The sequence below is a fragment of the Monodelphis domestica genome, chromosome 3 (assembly GCF_027887165.1).
Source record: "Monodelphis domestica isolate mMonDom1 chromosome 3, mMonDom1.pri, whole genome shotgun sequence".
Taxonomy (NCBI): Eukaryota; Metazoa; Chordata; class Mammalia; order Didelphimorphia; family Didelphidae; genus Monodelphis; species Monodelphis domestica.
In genome coordinates, this window is record NC_077229.1 from 233,649,590 (window position 1) to 233,669,177 (window position 19,588).

At 36.4% G+C, this 19,588-nt stretch overlaps 1 protein-coding gene across 2 annotated transcripts in view; it reads right to left on the reverse strand.

Moving 5' to 3' along the window:
* CNDP1 (carnosine dipeptidase 1) overlaps window positions 1-19,588 on the reverse strand; it is a 94,857-nt gene that overhangs the window by 10,491 nt on the left and 64,778 nt on the right. For both annotated transcript variants that reach the window (XM_056823577.1, XM_056823578.1), the window contains exons 6-10: window positions 18,013-18,213; window positions 12,835-12,919; window positions 3,820-3,980; window positions 2,005-2,169; window positions 204-345 (exon numbers count right to left, since the gene is read on the reverse strand). In XM_056823577.1, the coding sequence (XP_056679555.1) occupies window positions 204-345; window positions 2,005-2,169; window positions 3,820-3,980; window positions 12,835-12,919; window positions 18,013-18,213 (754 nt within the window). The remainder of the gene's footprint in view (window positions 1-203; window positions 346-2,004; window positions 2,170-3,819; window positions 3,981-12,834; window positions 12,920-18,012; window positions 18,214-19,588) is intronic.

Consider the following 19,588-nt stretch of genomic DNA (forward strand, 5'->3'; position numbering starts at 1 on the left):
GTGGTTTTCTGTGTCCATCAGAGGCCCAAAGGAATCCTTATGTACAGTTTAGTGTCCCGCTATTCTACTTGGGTTTGACCCTACTGGTTATGTCACTGTAATTTTAAATTCTCTGAACTTAAAAAAGAAGTCCCTTTTGCTGCTGAGTACGAGTCCTTTGCCATGTTCCATGTTGTGATATCAAAAACCCCTAAATGTTCAACCTGTTTTGATTGCTCTTCTTGCAGCCACATACTGAAGATCATGAATATTAGCAACCCACGGGTGGACTCCCAGTGTCATAGTGACTTTCAATTTGTTGGAACTATTGCGCTGAGAGAATATATCCTCAAGGTGCTTTTTCACCTGGAAAACAATATTTTCATTAGAAATATAAAAACGTTCTGTTTACTCCATCACTTTACTCACACTATTTAACCACCCTTATTCTCATTTTCCTCACCTGTAAAATGGACATACTAGAATGTTAAATGTTTCTTTGCAAAACTTATAGAGCATATATTTTTAAAAGAAATCATTATTATTTGTATTATATACTCACTGATCATTCATAGTAATATTTAGTTGATGGGATCTGGGTAAAATACATTTGTGACATCTCAATGAAGTTTCTATTTTATTTTACTGTTGAGAGAATTTAGCCTAAATTATGCTGAAACATTGTACCAAACTATAGCATCTTGCAAGTATGTTAACAACGCACTTTATCTATAAGGTAGCCTCACCCTTGGGGCCAAAATCACTGAACTTCATTCAATGATCAAGTTCAAACTCCTTGACAGATAAAACACAAAAATTTTAAATTCACAAAAGAAGCCTTGTACAAGGCATTAAACAAAGACATCTCTTGTGACAGAAAAAGTCTAAAATATTCCTAAACCTAGATTCAAGTTCTAGGCAAAATACCACACCCTCCTCTCTACCCCAGATGCCTCCCTTCTCCTAAGCCCATCAAAATCTGCCCTGTTCCCTGCAGGGCCCTCCTTCAGCTAATCTGATAACATTTATTCAGATTGACAGAATAATACTGTAACTTCCTTGAGATAACATTTACCTTCTCACCATTGCTTTCAGTATTGGAATTTCACAAACCAGTTAGAAGATTAGATGCCATTTCAAAATCAGGTAGGCCACCAATTACTCTTCCTAAGCACTGGGCCAACTTTGCCTAATTCACTATCCTCTTTTAAGAAAAAATTTTCCTGCCTCTCCAGCAATGACTGACTGATCATACAGTTGACCCCTATCTCACACATAAAATGCCCTTCTTCCTTTTTAAAAAAAAAAAAACAACCTTATCTTCCATCTTACAATTAATACTGTGCAGTGGTTCTAAGGCAGAAGAGCAGTAAGGGCTAGGCAATGGGGGTAAAGTGACTTGCCCAGGGTCCCACAGCAAGGAAGCAACTGAGGCCAGTTTTGAACCTAGGACCTCCCATCTCTAGGCCTGGTTCTTAATCCATTGAGCCATCCAGCTGCCCCTTGAAGTGCCCTTCTAACATCAAGGTACTTGCTGTCTGATATGGGGTAGTGATATAAATTACAGATTTCTAGTATTTCTTTTTGATAAAAGTGATGAATTCACAGAATCCCACAGAATCATATAGATCACACAGATTTCGAGTTAAAAAAAGACTTAGATGTTATTTTAGCCTAGATCTCTAATTTTACAGATGAGGAAACTGAGGCCCAGAAAGGTCGAATGATTTTGTTACCATCACATTTTATAGTGAGTCAGTGTCAACAAATTAATTGTTCGCTTACAACATATATTATATGCATTCATATAGATTTATAATTTCACTTTCATTGATAGAATAGCAGTAAACTAATTCAACTATAATGAGTCAGTGTCAATAAGTTAATCATTCACTTATTTCATACATATTATATATATATATATATATATATATATATATATATATATATATATATACACACACATATAGGTCATAATTAACTTTCATTGATAGAATGGCAGCACGCTGATTCATCCTGTGTTACCTGTGTCTCCACGACAGAAATATTCATGTGAGGCACTAAGCGGATTGAAAATTTTCCTATTACTTGGGAAGGTATAACTGTTTTAGCTCCTGGCTCATCAAATGCTCCCTCGATCCCATGGATAGAAAGAGACGGGTACCGCCACAGGTGCATGAGGATTTCCTCCTAAATGAAAACAAAGGGATCCAAGGAATATTCAATTTTGAGGAAAGGCTTCTTAAGGAGAGTTCTAGTAAGTAACATCAGCAGGTATAATGTATTGGAAAATATCTGAAATGGGCCTGAATTGGTCCTCATTACAGAGGCTATTTTCCCTATTGGAGCACTGAGTATTCTATATTTTAAAGGGAAAGAGCTTCATTCTCAAATTTTTATCTGGAGATGGAAAAGTTCCAGATTTAAATCTATATCATCAATAATTAGGAATTTATTCCACAAGCATCAAATGCTATTGTTAAAACAATGGAGTAGATACAAAGCTTAGCTAAGATTCAATCCTTGCTCAGATACACAACACAATCCCAATAAAACCAAAGCTCTAGAGCTAGAAGGACTCTAGAGCTGATCTAGGTCAATCACCTTTTTTATAGATGATAAACCAGTCATAGAGAGGTGAAGTGACTTGTCCAACATCATACAAATAAGTAAGAGGAAGAGCCAGGATTTAAAAACACACCACATCCTGTGACTCCAAATTCAGTCCTCTTTCTACCATACTTTGTTATCTCCCCATTCCAAAAACAATAAAATAAAATAAAATAGAAAGTTCTGCATCTAGTAGAGTAGACATTTAATAAATGTTTGTTGAAATGGAATAATTCTGTTGAGAAGCTGTCAAAGGATTATTTTGAATTTTGGAACAATTGTCCTTTTTTTCTGAGTCCTCCAAAACTAACCAGAGGGAAGAAATGTTTCTCAGTTAGGAACTCCTCCTGGCAACCCTGCATTTCTCCTTCCCCCAACAAAGGGGCTAAAAAACCCCAAATATCATACCATGTGAATGACCATTTCAAAAAGAATCTAACTTTTCCTAGAGCCAATGCTACTTGTACTTAAGCACCTTTACAACTGTACCATGTTCCCCAAAACCCTATTCTTTGATTGTTGTTGTTTGTCCTTTTTCTTTTTCTTTTTTCTTTTGGCTTTTCTTTTCTTTTTTTAATTTTAATTTTTAATTTCAAACATTGTTCCTTGGTTACAAAAATCATTTTCTTTTCCTCCCTCTTCTTCCCCCACCCCTCCCATAGCCAATACCCAGTTTGACTGGGTATTGCATGTGTTCTTGATCAGAACCTCTTTTCATGTTGTTGGTATTTGCAATAGGATGTTCATTTAGAGTCTATTTCCCCATTCATATCCCCTTCAACCCATGTCATTAAGCAGTAATTTTTCTTTAGTGTTTTTTGTTTGTCCTTTTTCTAAGAGGACCAATGACATCACAAAGTGATCGCTTGCCTTGCCTGTGAATTAGATTTAAGTGAGACAGAGTGGCACAAATCCTTTGTGGTGTTCAGGGAGACCTACACCTGTGATCTTTTTCACAGCTTCTCAGGCACCTTTAGAGTCCACTTGGCACCCAACTCTCACTGGTGGCTCTAAGAAGCTGTAGTATGCACATCTGCCATACACCAGTATGCCCTGATTACAGGAAGCACGAACTTACGGAATGGTCTCTCATGGCATGAAAGCCTTACTAACTGCTCAGCTTTCAAAGGGGCCAAAACGAGAACTCTGAGACTAAACTGGGCACTGGAAAATTTCAATCCATCCTTTTCATAACTTTATTTCAGATCATCAGTCATGTTGTGGCTGTACCTTGGTGTCAAACAGGAATTTTTTCACTTGGCTACTATTTTGATATTCTTCCATGTTCAGATCAATAGCTTCATACATCCTCTTTTCCTCTTCTGAAAGGGGAGCCACATTATCATAGATTCCAGGAATCAGAATATGGCCTGAAGAATCTACCAAGCTGCCTAAAAAAGAATCCACCAAGAAGAGAGAAATTCAGTTCAACAGTCCTATATTAAGTAACTACTATGTGCAGGAGGCAATCAGTTGACTCAGTGATGGGTGAAGTTAGGAAGAATTGAGCTCAGATTCTGCCTCAGATACTCACTAGCTATATGTGAAGCTAGGCAAGCCACTTAACCTCTGTTTGCCTTAACCCACTGGAAAAGGAAATGGCAGACGGCTCCAGGATCTTTGCCAAGAGAATCCCACCGACAGAATTGGGGTGCCATGGTCCATAAGGTCATGAAAAGTTGGGCACTACTGAACCACAACATTCATAGGATGCCAATGCTGGACACGAGGACTACAGAGACAAAAATAAAAGAATCCCTGCCTTCAGGGAGTTCACATTCTACTGGGCAAGACAGCAGGGCAACGATAATTAGCAGCATATAGAAGTAGTTGGAGGAGGAGGGAGTCAAACTATTGGGAAGATTAGGAAAGACCAGAGCTACATTTTGAAGGAATCTGGGGATTCTGGCAGGCAGACGTGAGGGGGGGAAACTTTCTAGGCATCAGGGACAATCAAAAGTTCAAGGTTGTGTCAATTTAACACAGATCAGAGTTGGTCCGTGGCATGACCTAGTTTATCACCTAAACAATCATTATAATGGGTACTGTTTACCATAGCTAGATCTATCATGCAACAACATAGATGGATAGATAGATAAACAGACAGACAGATAGGCAGAAAGATAGAGATATGCATAAATATGTATACACACATTCATACATGCTATTCAGGCATTTTTCAGTCATATCTGACTCTTCATGATCCCATTTGAAGTTTTCTTGGCAAAGATACTAGAGGAATTTGTCCTTTCCTGCGCTAGCTCGTTTTACAAAGGAGGAAATTGAGGCAAACAGGGTTAAGCAACTTGTCTAGGGTTACCAAGCCAAAAAAAATTAATTCATTTTTTTTAAACCCTTACCTTCTGTCTTGGAGTCAATACTGAGTATTGGCTCCAAGGCAGAAGAGTGGTAAGGGCTAGGCAATGGGAGCCAAGTGACTTGCCCAGGGTCACACAGCTGGGAAGTGTCTGAGACCAGATTTGAACCTAGGACCTCCTGTCTCTAGGCCTGGCTCTCAATCCACTGAGCTACCCACTGCCCCCAAAAAGTGAATTCTTGGAGATGAGTCTTCTTGATTCCAGGCCTAGCACTCTACCCACTATGCCACCTAGCTGATATATATGTGTGCATGTAAATATATAATAAATATATGGTATCCGAACATATAGATGTAGTTATATATTTGTCAAAATCACCCAAATGAGATTCACTCTTCCATAGGCCAGTTGTTACATGGACCAAGTTTAAATTATATTCCTTTGAAATGAAATGATCAGATTATTCAATTTACTGATAAAAACAAACATGTTGCACTATGAAACTAAATCACACGTAACTTGTAAATGTCACCTGGCAGCTATCATTTTTTTGTAAGTATAAGTGCTATGATCAAGAATCTCTAATTCAAACTGAATTACCTTTTAGAAATCTGAGGCAGTAGGATAATGATAATTAGTGAGATATTTATCCACAGTAGATAAACATAATTAAGTTTCTGATCTTCCTTTCAAATTTCTTTTATTATTAGGGATAGAAAACGGAATTTGTTTGATAAACACATAAGAATATTTTGCCATTTATCTCTTAAGAGTTTAAGTTTTTGCTCACTTAAATATAGCATTGGTAAATGTGTATTCAACCTCCCTACCATCTTTGCAAAGGTGGAAGACTAGGAATGGGGACTGTCACAAACACTGCCAGACATGGTTGATTGTTGGTTGATTTTACTGAACTACTTTTTTCTCTCTTATATTTAAATTGATGGCTCACTGTTTAGGGAAAGGGCAGAAATAAAACACAGTAACATATAAAATGTTAATAAAATACATATTTTAAATAAGTGTATATGTGAGGAATGATACAACCAAGTAGTAAATTTGGAGGAAAGTCATGGAAAAAAGTTTTCTAATCTATTCATTTGGGAAATTCAGACTCACTTTCATTTGTGTCTAGTCAGTTAAAGGAATATTCATAAAGTCAAGACCCCTTGTGAATACAAACATAATATTAAAATTTTTAAATGTCAGAGGAAGGAAAAATTACCTGCTATATCTTAGAATCTTAACAACCATGAAACAGGAAATTGAATCGCAGAAACTGAAAGTTGGAAGACACCTTAGAAGTTATCTGCTCTAATTTTGAAAGTGATCATAGCTATCATAATGTGGTGCTAAGTAATTTTGGACAAACCAATTAACCTCACTAGGACTCACTTCCATCATCTTTAAAATGGGGAGGAGGTGGGAGATTGGGTCAGATTATCTCTAAGACCCCTTCCTGCTCTAAATCTATGAACCTATGAACTAGTATCACAGATTCAGCCCACTTCCATTCACCTATGGACTTAGCTATACGAATAGAGTGAATAAATTTATTTGGTGCTTTGAAGTCTAAATTCAGATAAGCTAAGGAGTCACAGAAAGGCATATAGGTAGCCTTGTTTATAATGCTTTTTATTCAGAAAAGTGAACTTCAAAAGCAGAGTTTACTAACAGTTACACATAAGAGGTCTAAAAATTTCCTGTCCATTCAGATAATTTCAATAAAGGGAAAAAAACAACCCTCTACCACTTCTGCCTCTGAATTATCAGCATTGACTGTTAATGGTTAAAATAACAGCAAGAACAACAAGAGCAAAATGCCAGATTATTTGCCAAATTTCCCTGTTCACATTGGGGTGGGTAGGTAATGTCTCAATGGTGAAAGCTATATAACCCCTCTTTCCTTGACTTAAAAAAAAGAGAGAGGAGAGGAGATTGGGAGTAACAAATGACCAAAAGATTAAAATACAGCTGGAGCTAAAATAAAAGAACTCTCAGCAGGATGTAAGAGGTATATGAAATGGAAATGAGCCGGGATATTTTCCCTGTGACTTGAGCAGGTATTGTTAGACATGGCTATAATAGTGGACATAAATTTAGTTGTCCTTAGCAAATTAGGATGTGATGTAAGAGGAAATGGCTCTTCATACACTCACTCTACTTCACCAGCAAAATTGCTCCAGCCTCAAAACTCACACTGTATTTTAAAATCACTCATTAATTCTGTTCCCACAGGGTGTAAAGAAACCTTCCCAGCTGCAAGATCAGGACTAGTGCCATTGAATACACCCTGCCAGAAGAGAAATATTATTTGCTCATTTTCCTTTTCCTTTTAATTAACTCACAGAGAAATTTGATTAGAGAGAGCTATTGAGTATTTCTCAGTAAATTCTGCTTTAACTGAAAGACCATCACTAAGGATGGGTAATGGGAAAACATTGATATATACTCTATTCAGAAATCATTCTGTTTTACATATCCTATTTTCAGTAGTTCTCTGCCCTAGTTCTTTAGTATTGAGTGAATTTGCATGAAAACAGGATGCTTAAGAGTTCATTTTCTCCCACTGCTCATTTTCCACTTGAAAACATAATCCCCTGTACGTGATATAATTTCTACAGCAACTGTCACATCCAAGAGGATCATAACCTCAGGAAATGAATGGTAGGTTGATAGTACTGCCTTTTCAAAATGCATATAATAAATGTAATTCTTAATCCTTAATAGTCTTCTTTGGAATTTTAACAGCTTAAATAATATCCAATATTTGATACTTAGAAAAATACGCTTGCTCAATTCTCCCTTCTGCTACATTGCCTCAGGAGGACCATGCAGGGTGCAGAACACCTCTATAAAAGAAGCATCATTGTTAGAAAGCTGAAAGAGAACATAAAGGTCACCTGAATATATCTAACCCTTTCATTTTGCAGATATGGAAACTGAGGCACAGAAATTAAATGGCAGAAATGGCTAAGATTGGAAAAACCAATTCTTTGTCCCAGGGTGCTAAATTTGAGAGGGCACTGATAACATTTGCAGTTTTATGTGTGTGTGAGTGTGTGTGTGTGTGGGTGTGTGTGTGTGTGTGCACATACACACTTGCATATATGTTTTGTGGCTGAGAAATAACTGGATTTGGCAACTAGGTAACAATAATTATTAGCTAAAATAAGAAGTCACCAGATGATTAGTATTTCCTCCCAGCAGTGGTCATGCCTCAAGCAAGATCCTCCAAGTCCTGGGGCGCTGTCCACTCCTGCTGGCAGCTGGCACATTGTACCTCTTGCCCCCCAAACAAAAATTGCTAGTTACATCTCTGTGCATCTTCCAAACTGATGAGGGGAAAAGCATGGTGGGGTTAGAGAGCCTGATTCTACTTGACTTTCTATATCTCTATTGCCTTCTTTGTCTTTCTGCTTTAACTGAATGACCATCACTAAGGACATTTTAAATATGCATAACCGGCCATCAAGTTCTGGCTCTTAAATCAGTAGTGAGCGGTCTCTCCACAACATCCCACTCCTCCCCATGGGGCTGAAAGAATTATGATTGTGACTTGATAAATGCTACATTTCAGAATGTTGTGGCCATATATGTGTGAGTATATGTACAAAGCATACACAAATTTTACAAACAGCAACATTCAGAAATCACTCAATTTGTTATGAATTTCTCACTTGATTTGTTCTGAAAATTAAAGAAAGTAAAACAATGTGCTTTTTATATTCCATCCATGGACCCCAAACCGGCATTCCTTAGTAATGCACTATGCATTTTGCTGGACTAAATGAAATTCTATGCTTGATTTAAGCCACACGTTCTAAAAAAGAAATCATGTGCTGCAATCATGCTTGGGGGAAAAATTGAAATGTACTACTAATGATTTGATGATGCAGTGTTCTTAGAGAAGGGAAAATTGGTTCAGATAAAATGGAAAATGAACCCTTTTTTTAAAATGTTGAGCTCCATATTTTCTGAATTCGGCTAGAAACTATTTAAATACTTGGGAAGAAAATCACTCATTTCTCAGTGAAACTGAAAAGTACAGGGAATTTTGTCAGCGAGTCAGATTTCAAAAGAATTAAAAGACTGCCATAAAATAATAAGAAAAATAATGGCTCACATTTTCCCAGCACTTTATAGTTTACATATACATTATCTAATTGGACAATTACATAGCATTTCAATAAAGCAAAAAGGGAAAATATTGTTACTATTATTAGCATTATTATTATCATCATTATTCTCCTTCCCATGTTATGGATAGGAAAACTGACTGGAAATGACTTGCCCAGGATTGAACAACTATTAAGGATGGCACTAGCCCTACAACTTGGGTCTTGTGATTCATGATAGCCTTTCGTGATTGAATGCAGTATAGGATGGAGAAAAGGACATGAGTGGCACAATGGATAGCGCATTGGACCTGGAGTCAGGAAGATCTAAGTTCAAATGTGGCCTCAAATTTTTACTAGCTATGTGACCCTGGGTAAGTCACTTAACCCTATTTGCTTCGGCTTTTTTATCTACAAAATGAGCTAGAGAAGGAAATGGCAAATCATTTCAGTATCTTTGCCAAGAAAACCCCAAATGGTGTCACAACGATTCAGATCTGACTGAGCAACAACAAAATCAGTGGGCATGGGTTTGAAACCTTGCTGTTCCTCTTACTGCCTGCTGACCATGAGCAGTTCACTTCATGCTTTTCCTTCACACTCACATCTTGGGATCTCAGATGATATGAACATTCTATTCCTATTGCTGGGGCAAGGAGGAGCAGTAGCATAACTAAAGATTAATTTGTGCTTCCAAATCCAATCCAAATTCAAATCTTCCCGCCCTCCCCCAAAAAAGTCAAAGCATTGATACCAGACTCCTAAAAGCCACATTAACACTCTACTGTGTTACTCTGTGAAGTTTGCTGATACCTAAAACACAAACCTGAAAAACATGCTCCAGATCACCATGGTAGCCACTTTTACAGAGAGCGGGCTATAAGGAGTCATATGGATTAGCAGTAGTGATATCTTCTGTGCTTTAGTCATCACAATTCTGTTCAGGTTGCAGATGTGGGGGCCAGAATCTTAGGAAACTGCTGCTTGTGCCTTTGCTATCACTAAAATGGCAAAATTGCCCAACTGGATTGGGAGTACGTATATTAGAGGAACTAACGATAGACTGCTGCATACTATAGTGGAAAGAATGGTAGAAATGGAATCAGGAGACCTGGAGTTAAGTCTTAATTCTGCTCCTTCAAAGAATCACAAAATTTGAGAATTGAAAGGGACCTTGGCAGCCAGCTAGTTCAACAAAACCCAAGAGGGAAGCCACTGTAACAAACCTGGCCATTCACTCTCTGTAGAGAACCCGTCATCTCCTGAGACAACCTCTTCTATTCCTGGACAGCTCTGATTATTAGGAATTTTTTCCCCTGACATCAAGCCTAGATTTTCCCCCTGACATCAAGCCTACTTTTTTAAAAATTTGTTTATCCATTTCCCAATTGATGGACATTCCCTCAATTTCCAATTCTTTGTGGCCACAAAGAGAGCTGCTAATAAATATTTTGGAACATATGAGATCTTTTCCTTTTTCCCTGATCTCTTTGGGAAACAGACCATTGCTAAGGGTATATGCAGTTTTATAATTTCCTGGATGTAATTCCAAAATGCTTTTTAAAATGGTTGGATCGGTTCACAATTCCACCAATGGTGCATCATCAATATCCTTGTTTTTCCATATCCCCTCCAAATTTGTCATTTTGCCCTTCTGTCATTTTAGCCAGTCTGATGGGTGAGAGACCACATCTCAGAATTGTTTTGGTTTGCATTTCTCTAATCAGTAGTGATTTCGAGTATTTTTTCATTTTTACATATATATATATATATTTTCATGTATCTTCATCTGAAAATTGTTTGTTCATGTCTTTTGCCTATTTATCAATTGGGGGATGATTCTTATTCTTATAAATTTGACAAAGTTCTCTATATATTTTAGATATGAGTCCTCTATCTGAGAGATTGTAAAATTTTTCTTTTAATTTTTTGCTTTCCTTCTAATCTTGGCAACATTTTATTTGTACAAAACCTTTTCAACTTAATGTATTCAAAATGACCCATTTTACATTTCACAATGCTCATTAACTTTTTTGACTCAAATTCTTCTCCTATCCATAAATCTAGCAGGGAACATGTTCCCTGTTCTTATTTGCTTATAATATCTCCTTTTATGCCTAGATCATATATCCATTTTGATCTTATCTTAATAAATGGTGTAAGATATTGGTTTATACCAAGATTCTGCCAAACTACTCTCCAGATTTATCACTTTCAATTTCTATTCAAAGCTTCTGGTTCTGGCCTTTGGAACCAAACAATAAGTTCAATCCTTACTCCACATGGTGTAACTCCACACCTTTGAACTTCTTGCAAATAGCTATCATGTATTCTTCCCCTCCCCACTCTTAGTCTGCTCTTCTCTAAGTTAAGACACCCCCAGTTTTTTTTAAACCAATCCTCATGGACTCAAGGACTTTAACCACCTATGTTACCCTCCTCTATGCTCTCTACCTGATCAATGTACTTCCTAAACTATAGTACCCAGAACTGAATATAATATCACAGGTCTGACTATGCCAAAGTATCATTTCCTCATTCTTAGAAGCTGCGTCTTTTTGAACGTAGCCCAGACGTTTTTTGGCTGCCATACCACACTGCGGAGTCTTATGGAGTCACTGCAGTCCATTGATCTTCATATCTTTTTCAGAGCAGCTATTAAGCAAACATATGCCACCCCCACCAGCTCTCTATTTGTGAAAATGATTGTTTGAACCCAAGTGTAAGGCAATGGCTTTATCCCTACTGAATGTCTTTTTATTAATTCCAATCCAATGCTTGACTGTCAAGATCTTTTTAGATCCTGATCCTGACATCCAGTGTATTAGCTATTTCTTCAAGTTTTATGTCATCTGCAGATTTCATGAGAAAGCTATCTATGTCTTTATCCAAATCAATGTTAATGGCCCAGGGCCAAGATAGGTGCCCGAAGCATTCTACTGGAAATATTCTGCCAAGTTGACTGAACCATTAAAGATGACTGAATCTGGCCATTCAGCCAGTTCTGAATCCATCTAACCATACGACAATCAACTAGTCCATATCTTTCCATCTTCTACATAATATTAGCATGAAATACTTTTATCAAAAGCTTTATTAAAAAACCTAGGCAAGCTGTCTCTGGAGCATTCACCTGATTTACCAATTTGGTACACCTGTCAAGAAAAGGAAATTAGCTTAGTCTGACATCACCTATTCTTGAAGCTGTGCCTGCTCTTAAATTTCTAAATGTTCTCTAGCCATGTTTTTAATGATGTGTTCTCGAATTTTTTCCAGGAATTAAGGTGAAAGTCACAGGCTTATGGTTTTCAGACTGTTTTCTTCCTTTTTTAAAAAATTAGGATATTTTCCTCTTCAGCTTTTGGTACCCTACAACTTACAACCTGCATGACCTTAAGCAGATCTCTTTATATCTTGGTTTTCTGTAAAATGAAGGGTTCAGATTAGATATAAAAAGAACTTTCCAATTCTAAGTCAATGCTTCTCTTGGTCTTTTGGATCTTCTGATGCCCATTCTATAGTTCCCAACTTCTTTTAGAAAACACAAGGTTAGTAGAAGAGGGGTCTAAGAGAAAAGGAGGATAGATTTTATTTAAGTCTGAGTGAAATAATTGAGGTTATTTAGCCTGATTATATCTGTGGGAGGATTAAGGTTAATTCCTTCTCTTGTCTCTCATCTATTCTGCCTTTCTTCAAAACTGTGTAGGTTCTGGGATCATCAGTACTCAGAAGTTCAAATCAAATTGAGGTTTAGAGAATTTGTTTATGCCTAAATGATGACTGATGAATGAAAAGAAATAAAATGTTACCAAGAAGGGATACCAAATCAGCCATGGGTTCATTGAGAATGCCACCAAAAGTTCCTGAATGAAAATCTTGATCCCTGCATTTCACCTGAAAGAAAAGAGGCAAGTGATTTACTGGTTTGTTTTTTTGTTGTTGTTTGTTTGTTTGGTTTGTTTGTTTCTCTGTGTTCACTGCTTTAACACTAGTTTTCCATTTTAAAAAGATATTGCTTAAGCAACAACACCCATATAAGTACTTATGTTCTGAAGTCCTATAACCTTCTTTTTGACCTTACTGACTTTTCTCCTTTTTACAACCAAACATTGTGAATAAACTGTACTGTTACATTTAAAATAGTGGAAGTCATAAACTGTAGTGAGTAAAATAGTGGAAGATATAAATTATAGTAGATATAAGAGTGGGTGAGCAAATTGTGACCGCAGAAAATATGTTTCACTACAGTGTCTTGGTTTTAAATCAAATATAAGGTGGTCGCCAGGGAAATATTCCAATTATGAATATATCCAAGTCAACTGGGTTTTATAGAGAATTTAATTAATAATACAATGAGGAATTAAAGAAAAGAGAGAAAAAGGAAATAAGTATGAAGGGCCTTAAGCCAACATGGCCTAGACCTGAGTCTTAAGAGAGAGAGATCAGTCAGTCAGTCTTTTATCACTCACCACAAGGTCTGTTTAAACAAGGATTCTAGTGACAGAGTCTCCTCAGAGAGAGTTCCAGCCAGAGTCCTCCTCAAAGAGCCTTCCGGCCAGAGACTGTTTCAAAGGGTCTCTCTCAAGAGCCTCCAGAGGGACAGAGTCCCCTCAGAGGAGCTCCAGAGAGACCTCCTTAGAGATTGTCCTCCAAGAGCTTCCCTTCTCCAGAGCCTCTCCTCAAGAGCTTCCAAACGGATTGTCTCTCAAGCGATCCTCATAAGAGATTCTGCTTTTTCTTATATAGGGGGTTTTCTCCTATGTCACCTCCCCTAAGTTCTTCCATCTACCAGTCACAGTAGACATTTTCCAAAGGACAGCCCATTCTAAGAACACTGCTGGGTTGACTAATCCCTTTAGTAAGTTTGAATCAGAAAAAACTTCTGAATAAGTTTTCACCTCTTTGCTCCTGGCAAGTTTACAAGTTGCCTGACCTTTAATAGGTACTTAGCACCCCATTGTATTAATTCTAAAAATAGGCATGGCTTAAAGAACTTTTTGCCTCATTATAAGTATGGGTTAAAGTACTTTCATTGTTTAGCAAGGAGTTTTTTCCCCTAAAGCAGTCCTAAGTACGGGTGGAGTAGAGGTCCTCCCATTTCTGATCCAAGTAGAGTTCTCACATCCAAAATGGGGAATGTTCCCAGTAGGGAATTGTTCCAATGGAGAATTACCCAATGTGGAAATTTTTAACATTCACAAGTCTGAGAAATTTCAAGATTCACAGTACTCAATGTTTCCATTTCTTCATCATCCATTCTTTCCTCAGTTTCCTACAATCTTGGCTCCACCATTGGTATAGAGGAAAGAACACTGGATTTGGAATCTGAATATCTTAATTTCATCACTGTCATTTATTGGCTTTGTGATAGATCTTCCTTCTGTGAATTCACTATTCCTTTTAGTAGCACTAGTATTCATCCAGTCTTCCATGTTTGAAACCTTGATATCGTCTGAATACAGATGATCTTCTTCTTGTCCTCTAGCACCCAATCTGTTAGTAAATCCAGTTGATTGATTTTTCCATTACAATATGAATTAAATCCATTTCTTCCTCTCTTTCTCCTGCCTGCCATGTCAGTCCAGCTTCCCATTATCACCTGGCTGAAGTATTATAATAGCTTCCCAGCCAATTCTCCAACTTCCATTCTTCCACACCTCTAATCCATCTTCTACACTGATGCCAGAAAGGCCTTTACTTAAGACTCTTCAAAGGTATTAACTGCCTATTAAATGAAGTTCAAATTCTGTATCTTGATATTCATGGCCATTCCATAAACAGGATGCCCTTCAACATCTTTATAGCCTTAAGTCTTACTCCACTCTTCCACAAAGCCTACATTCCAGATAAATTGGATTACTTGCCCTCTTTTGTGCATACTCAATCACTTTTCCCCTTCTGTGTCTTTGTTGATGCTGTTCCCTATGTCAAGAATGTGCCTCCTTCCCAACTTGACCTCCTGGTAATTTCTACCATCCATCTCTTAGAGCCCAATTTAAATCCTTCCTAATTCTTTAGTCAGCAACAACATTTTCCTGCTGAAACACTACCCAGGACTTTGCTTTTCCACATTCCAAATTATTTTATATTATAGTTGTTTGAATATGTGTTATTCCCTACTAGCTTTAAGCTTCATGGGAACAAGTATAGTGTTTTATCAAAATGTCAAAACATCTTCTGTGCTTTACACAGGGTAGATGTTTAATAGAAGTATGTTGAATAGTAATCCTATAGGCTCGTTCTTTTAATTTTTCTTGGATCCATTCTTTCCTCTACATTCCTTTTGCCATCACTTCAAGTCTGTATTACTGTACGCTCTTAATTGGTATTTTTCTGCTTCAATTCACTCTTCAAAGCATTGCCTGATTAATCTTTTTAAAATGACACTTTCATAAGGTCCGTCCCCTTTCCCAAAAACTTTCTTTTTGTCTGACAGATATAATCTTGATATCATGGAGTTTACAGTTTAGTCACAACCTAAAACAATTATTTTCCCTGATAAAGGCCATCCAACAGTTATTCTGAATTCCTTGAATATTTGTGTGACTATTCTGTACCTTGCTTATTCTTAATCAAATCTTTTCTTCAGATTACTCCCTAGGGCTTTCTGGGGGAAGTCAGAAAAGATGTTTCTATTTCCATATATTGGAATATCTTGGGCAATGGTCTTTTAGATCATGTAATTGTTTAGACTCATCAACCAGAAAGTGTTAAGAAGAGACATAATGGATTAATAAAGGCTGGAGAGATAAAGTAACTTGTCCAAAGTCATACAGCAGGTTAGTGAATAAAGAGAAGAGTGTTAGGGTTGAACTTAAGGGACCTCTAGTGGCCCTAATGATTGAGCCCCAAGAGGACAAAAGCTTTATTGTCTATCTGGTATTAAAATATTCTGGGAAAATTTCTGTGTAGTGGGAAAGGATCTTAAATCATTCCTCTGACTCAGATGGTCAGTACAGTGTTGTCTTTTGATGGTGGTGGTGTTTAATGTTTTATTGATGCTTTTTTGTCTTTTATAACACTATCATTTCTCAATAATTGCTCTACTGTCCCTGTTCTGTAGAACTCTTCCCTGAAACAAGGAAAGAGAGAAGCAAAGCAAACCATGACTGTAGCAGCATAAGATAGTTCATGCAATATCCTTACTTGTAGACCATAAACTTTTTTTTAATCCTTACTTTCTGTCTTAGAATCCATATTAAGTATCAGTTCCAAGGCAGAAGAGGAATAAGGGCTAGGCAATTGGTAGTTAAGTGGCGTGCCCAGGATCACAAAGCTAAAAGTGTCTGAGGCCACATTTGAACCCAGGACCTCCTATCTCTAGGCCTGACTCTCTAGTTGCCCCAGTCCATAAACTTTTTACAGAGAAGTGATAGTCAAATTGAAGAGCATTTCTGAATCCCTTGCTCTGTGCCAGTCACTGGGCTAAGGACTAAGGATACCAAAAAAGGAATTATAAAACCCCAACAAAAAACCTTGGTCCATGTTCTCAAGAAGCTGATGGTCTAATGGAGGAAACAGCATGCAAACAAATATGTACAAATAAGATATACACTAAATAAGCTGTGGACAATCACTAGAGGGAAGGCACTGTTTTCTAAGTTACTGAGATGGTTATTCTCCTCATTGGAAACCTACTGCACCTCACCACCAAGACTTCCTTGGCATTCTGCCAAAAGGCAATCAGAGCAAATTGAATGAAAGTTTCTGATTTTGTCATAAAGAATATAATAATACTTTTTTTTAATTCAAAGAGAAAATAGTGAGTTCTGATTATGTTTCTTGCATTTTAATTAATGATAGGAGAACCAGATTTATCCAATGGGTTCAGTATTTGACAATGTAGAACAACACTTTCTTCTTCAGCATGAAGAACCTCAGTTACTTCCATAATCAGTGGTGTAATGCTAGTGAAATGGAAGTCATTAACATCACTGCTTAGGAAATAATGCTCTCAGGTTGTGTTTTAGCATAATTCAAACTTTTTTTTAAAGCCTTAACTTCTGTCTTCATATTCATTCCAAGACAGAAGAGTGCTAAGGGCTAAGCAATTGAGGTTAAATGACTTGCCCAGGAGCACACAGCTAGGAAATGTCTGAGGCCAGATCCTCTCAACTCCAGCCTGGTGCTCTAACCACTGTGCTACCTAGCTGCCCCTTAATTTAAAATCTGCAAAAATTCCTGGGAAGGATGATGCCCAGGGCAATGAATGTTCTCCACAGCTATGCATTTGGGGAAGTGGTGTTATGTGTATATATATAACATATATATATATATATATATATGTATGTATTTATATATATTTGTGTATGTTTGATTTTCTTCATCAAGGGGGGTTCTTTCCTTTTTTAATCTGTATGCATGCCTAGTGCCTACATGATGTATGTTGTAAATACTTGAAAAATGTTTGTTGAAACTACATTTTTACAAGCACAATTAGTAAAATAGCAGATTACCTTAGATCGTTCAGAGATCAGATATATCCATATATTCATAAGTGTGTATAGGAATATATGGTTTAGATAAGATTTAAATATTTTTATATAACCTTGGAGTAGTAATTCGATTCTAATTGGGTCATTCAATCAGTACTTTCTTGTGTGGTTACTGCTTTGATAATTATAATATATATTTATATATAATATGTATATTTATAGATATGATATGATATAATATGATATGATATAATATATTATAATATAATATATTATAATATAATATAATATAATATAATATAATATAATATAATATAATATAATATAACATAATATAATATAATATAATATAATATAATATAATATAATATAATATAATATAATATAATATAATATAATATAATATAATATAATATAATATAATATAATATAACATAACATAATATAATATAATATAATAACTTGCCCTAGAGTAGAAGTATCAGTTTGGTTTCCTTTTACCTTGTACCAACCACATATTTCTCACTCAACTTTCTGGCAGCTTTTCATTACCTCCACAGTGAAATAGATATTTCCTCGGGTTCCATAGGTGAGTGCAGGCTTTGTCTTGCTGATCCACAGGTTGTCTGAGATGACGATGTAGTCAACACTAGAGAAGAAACGCTCTTTTTCTCTTTTGATAAGCTCATCTAATGAAATGGAACCTGCTTCTTCCATTCCTTCAATGATAAATTTGATATTCACGGGGATATCCTGAATTAAAAAATAAAACATTTAAATAATGAATTACATATATACTCAGCTCTTCAATAGTCAGGAATTGCTCATGTCATGCTACTCTGTTAATTTTTTTTTAATTTTAAAAATTAAATTAAAAAAATTTAAAAATATTGCCCAAATCAATGATTTTGTTGGTATAGGAACTCTTGATAAGAAAATTCCCTCTATCAATGCATTTTGTTTATTTGAAATGTTCATAAAGAAGAGTCTTTCTGACTCCAGGCCCAGCATTCTATCCATCATGCTACCAAAATACACTTCAACTGGGGATACTCAAATTCAGTGTGCATATAATATTTTCAATACTTTATTCTCACAAGTGTTATTCATCTTATAGTGCAAATTTCCTTCATTATAGGGACACAAAGTTAAATCTTGATGGATGTCAAATAGTATGGTGCATTACAACAGCTTAATGCTTTGATATTGGTGAGGAAGGATCTAATTCACTCACTCTCTATCACTTTATCACTTTATGACATTCCATATCGATAGGCCACTATGCTAGAAATGGGGGAAGTTACAAACTTCAAGCTAAGACAAGGTCTTAAGGAGTTGCTCACTGGTCCTTTGGGGAAGGAGGTACAAGCAGAGATAATGATAATATTGCATATGACATATATATATATATATATACATATACACACAGAGACAATATATAACATTTAAAGATATGTGCATTAAGAAATTGCAGAACTTAGTGGTCTATGAGATCTGACCCCTTTGGGGATTCTTTTCATGTATGGATTGGACTTGCTGTCTGAGATCTCTTCCAACTATCAAATTCTGTGCTATTGTCCAAGAGATGATAGCACTGGTGCTGGGCTTCAAAGGAAAGTTAAGAATGATCAAGACATAAGGAGAATCTGGGCCCAGGGAGTATGGCAAGCAATGTTTGGAGAGCATATGATGACAGAAAAAATATGTTTGCTCCTAGAATAGTAAGGGGAGATTCATCAAGGTCAGAAACAGTTCCACTGTGTTCTCTCAGAATAATGACATTTTATTCCCCCTTCTAAAAAGAAAGACTCAATCCCAGGTCAGTCCATCTTTAAGACATTATCCCCTTTCTTTCCTGACTCAATTCTGGGCTCTGTCATTTTTATTTTTTCTTTATCTCTCTTTTGTAACAAACCAACAGTAGTGACAAAAATTCCAACATATTCAGAATCATAAGACAACATATCTTTCTTCAGAAGATTTTCTCATGTTTGAGCCTTAGGATAATTTCTATTTCAAGTATGTTACTTTTCAACTACCATTTTAATCATTTAAATTTTCTCAAAGGACTTTGATCTTTTAGGGGAAAATGGAACTTGACTTCTTCTCTAGTTAATGTTTGAGCATG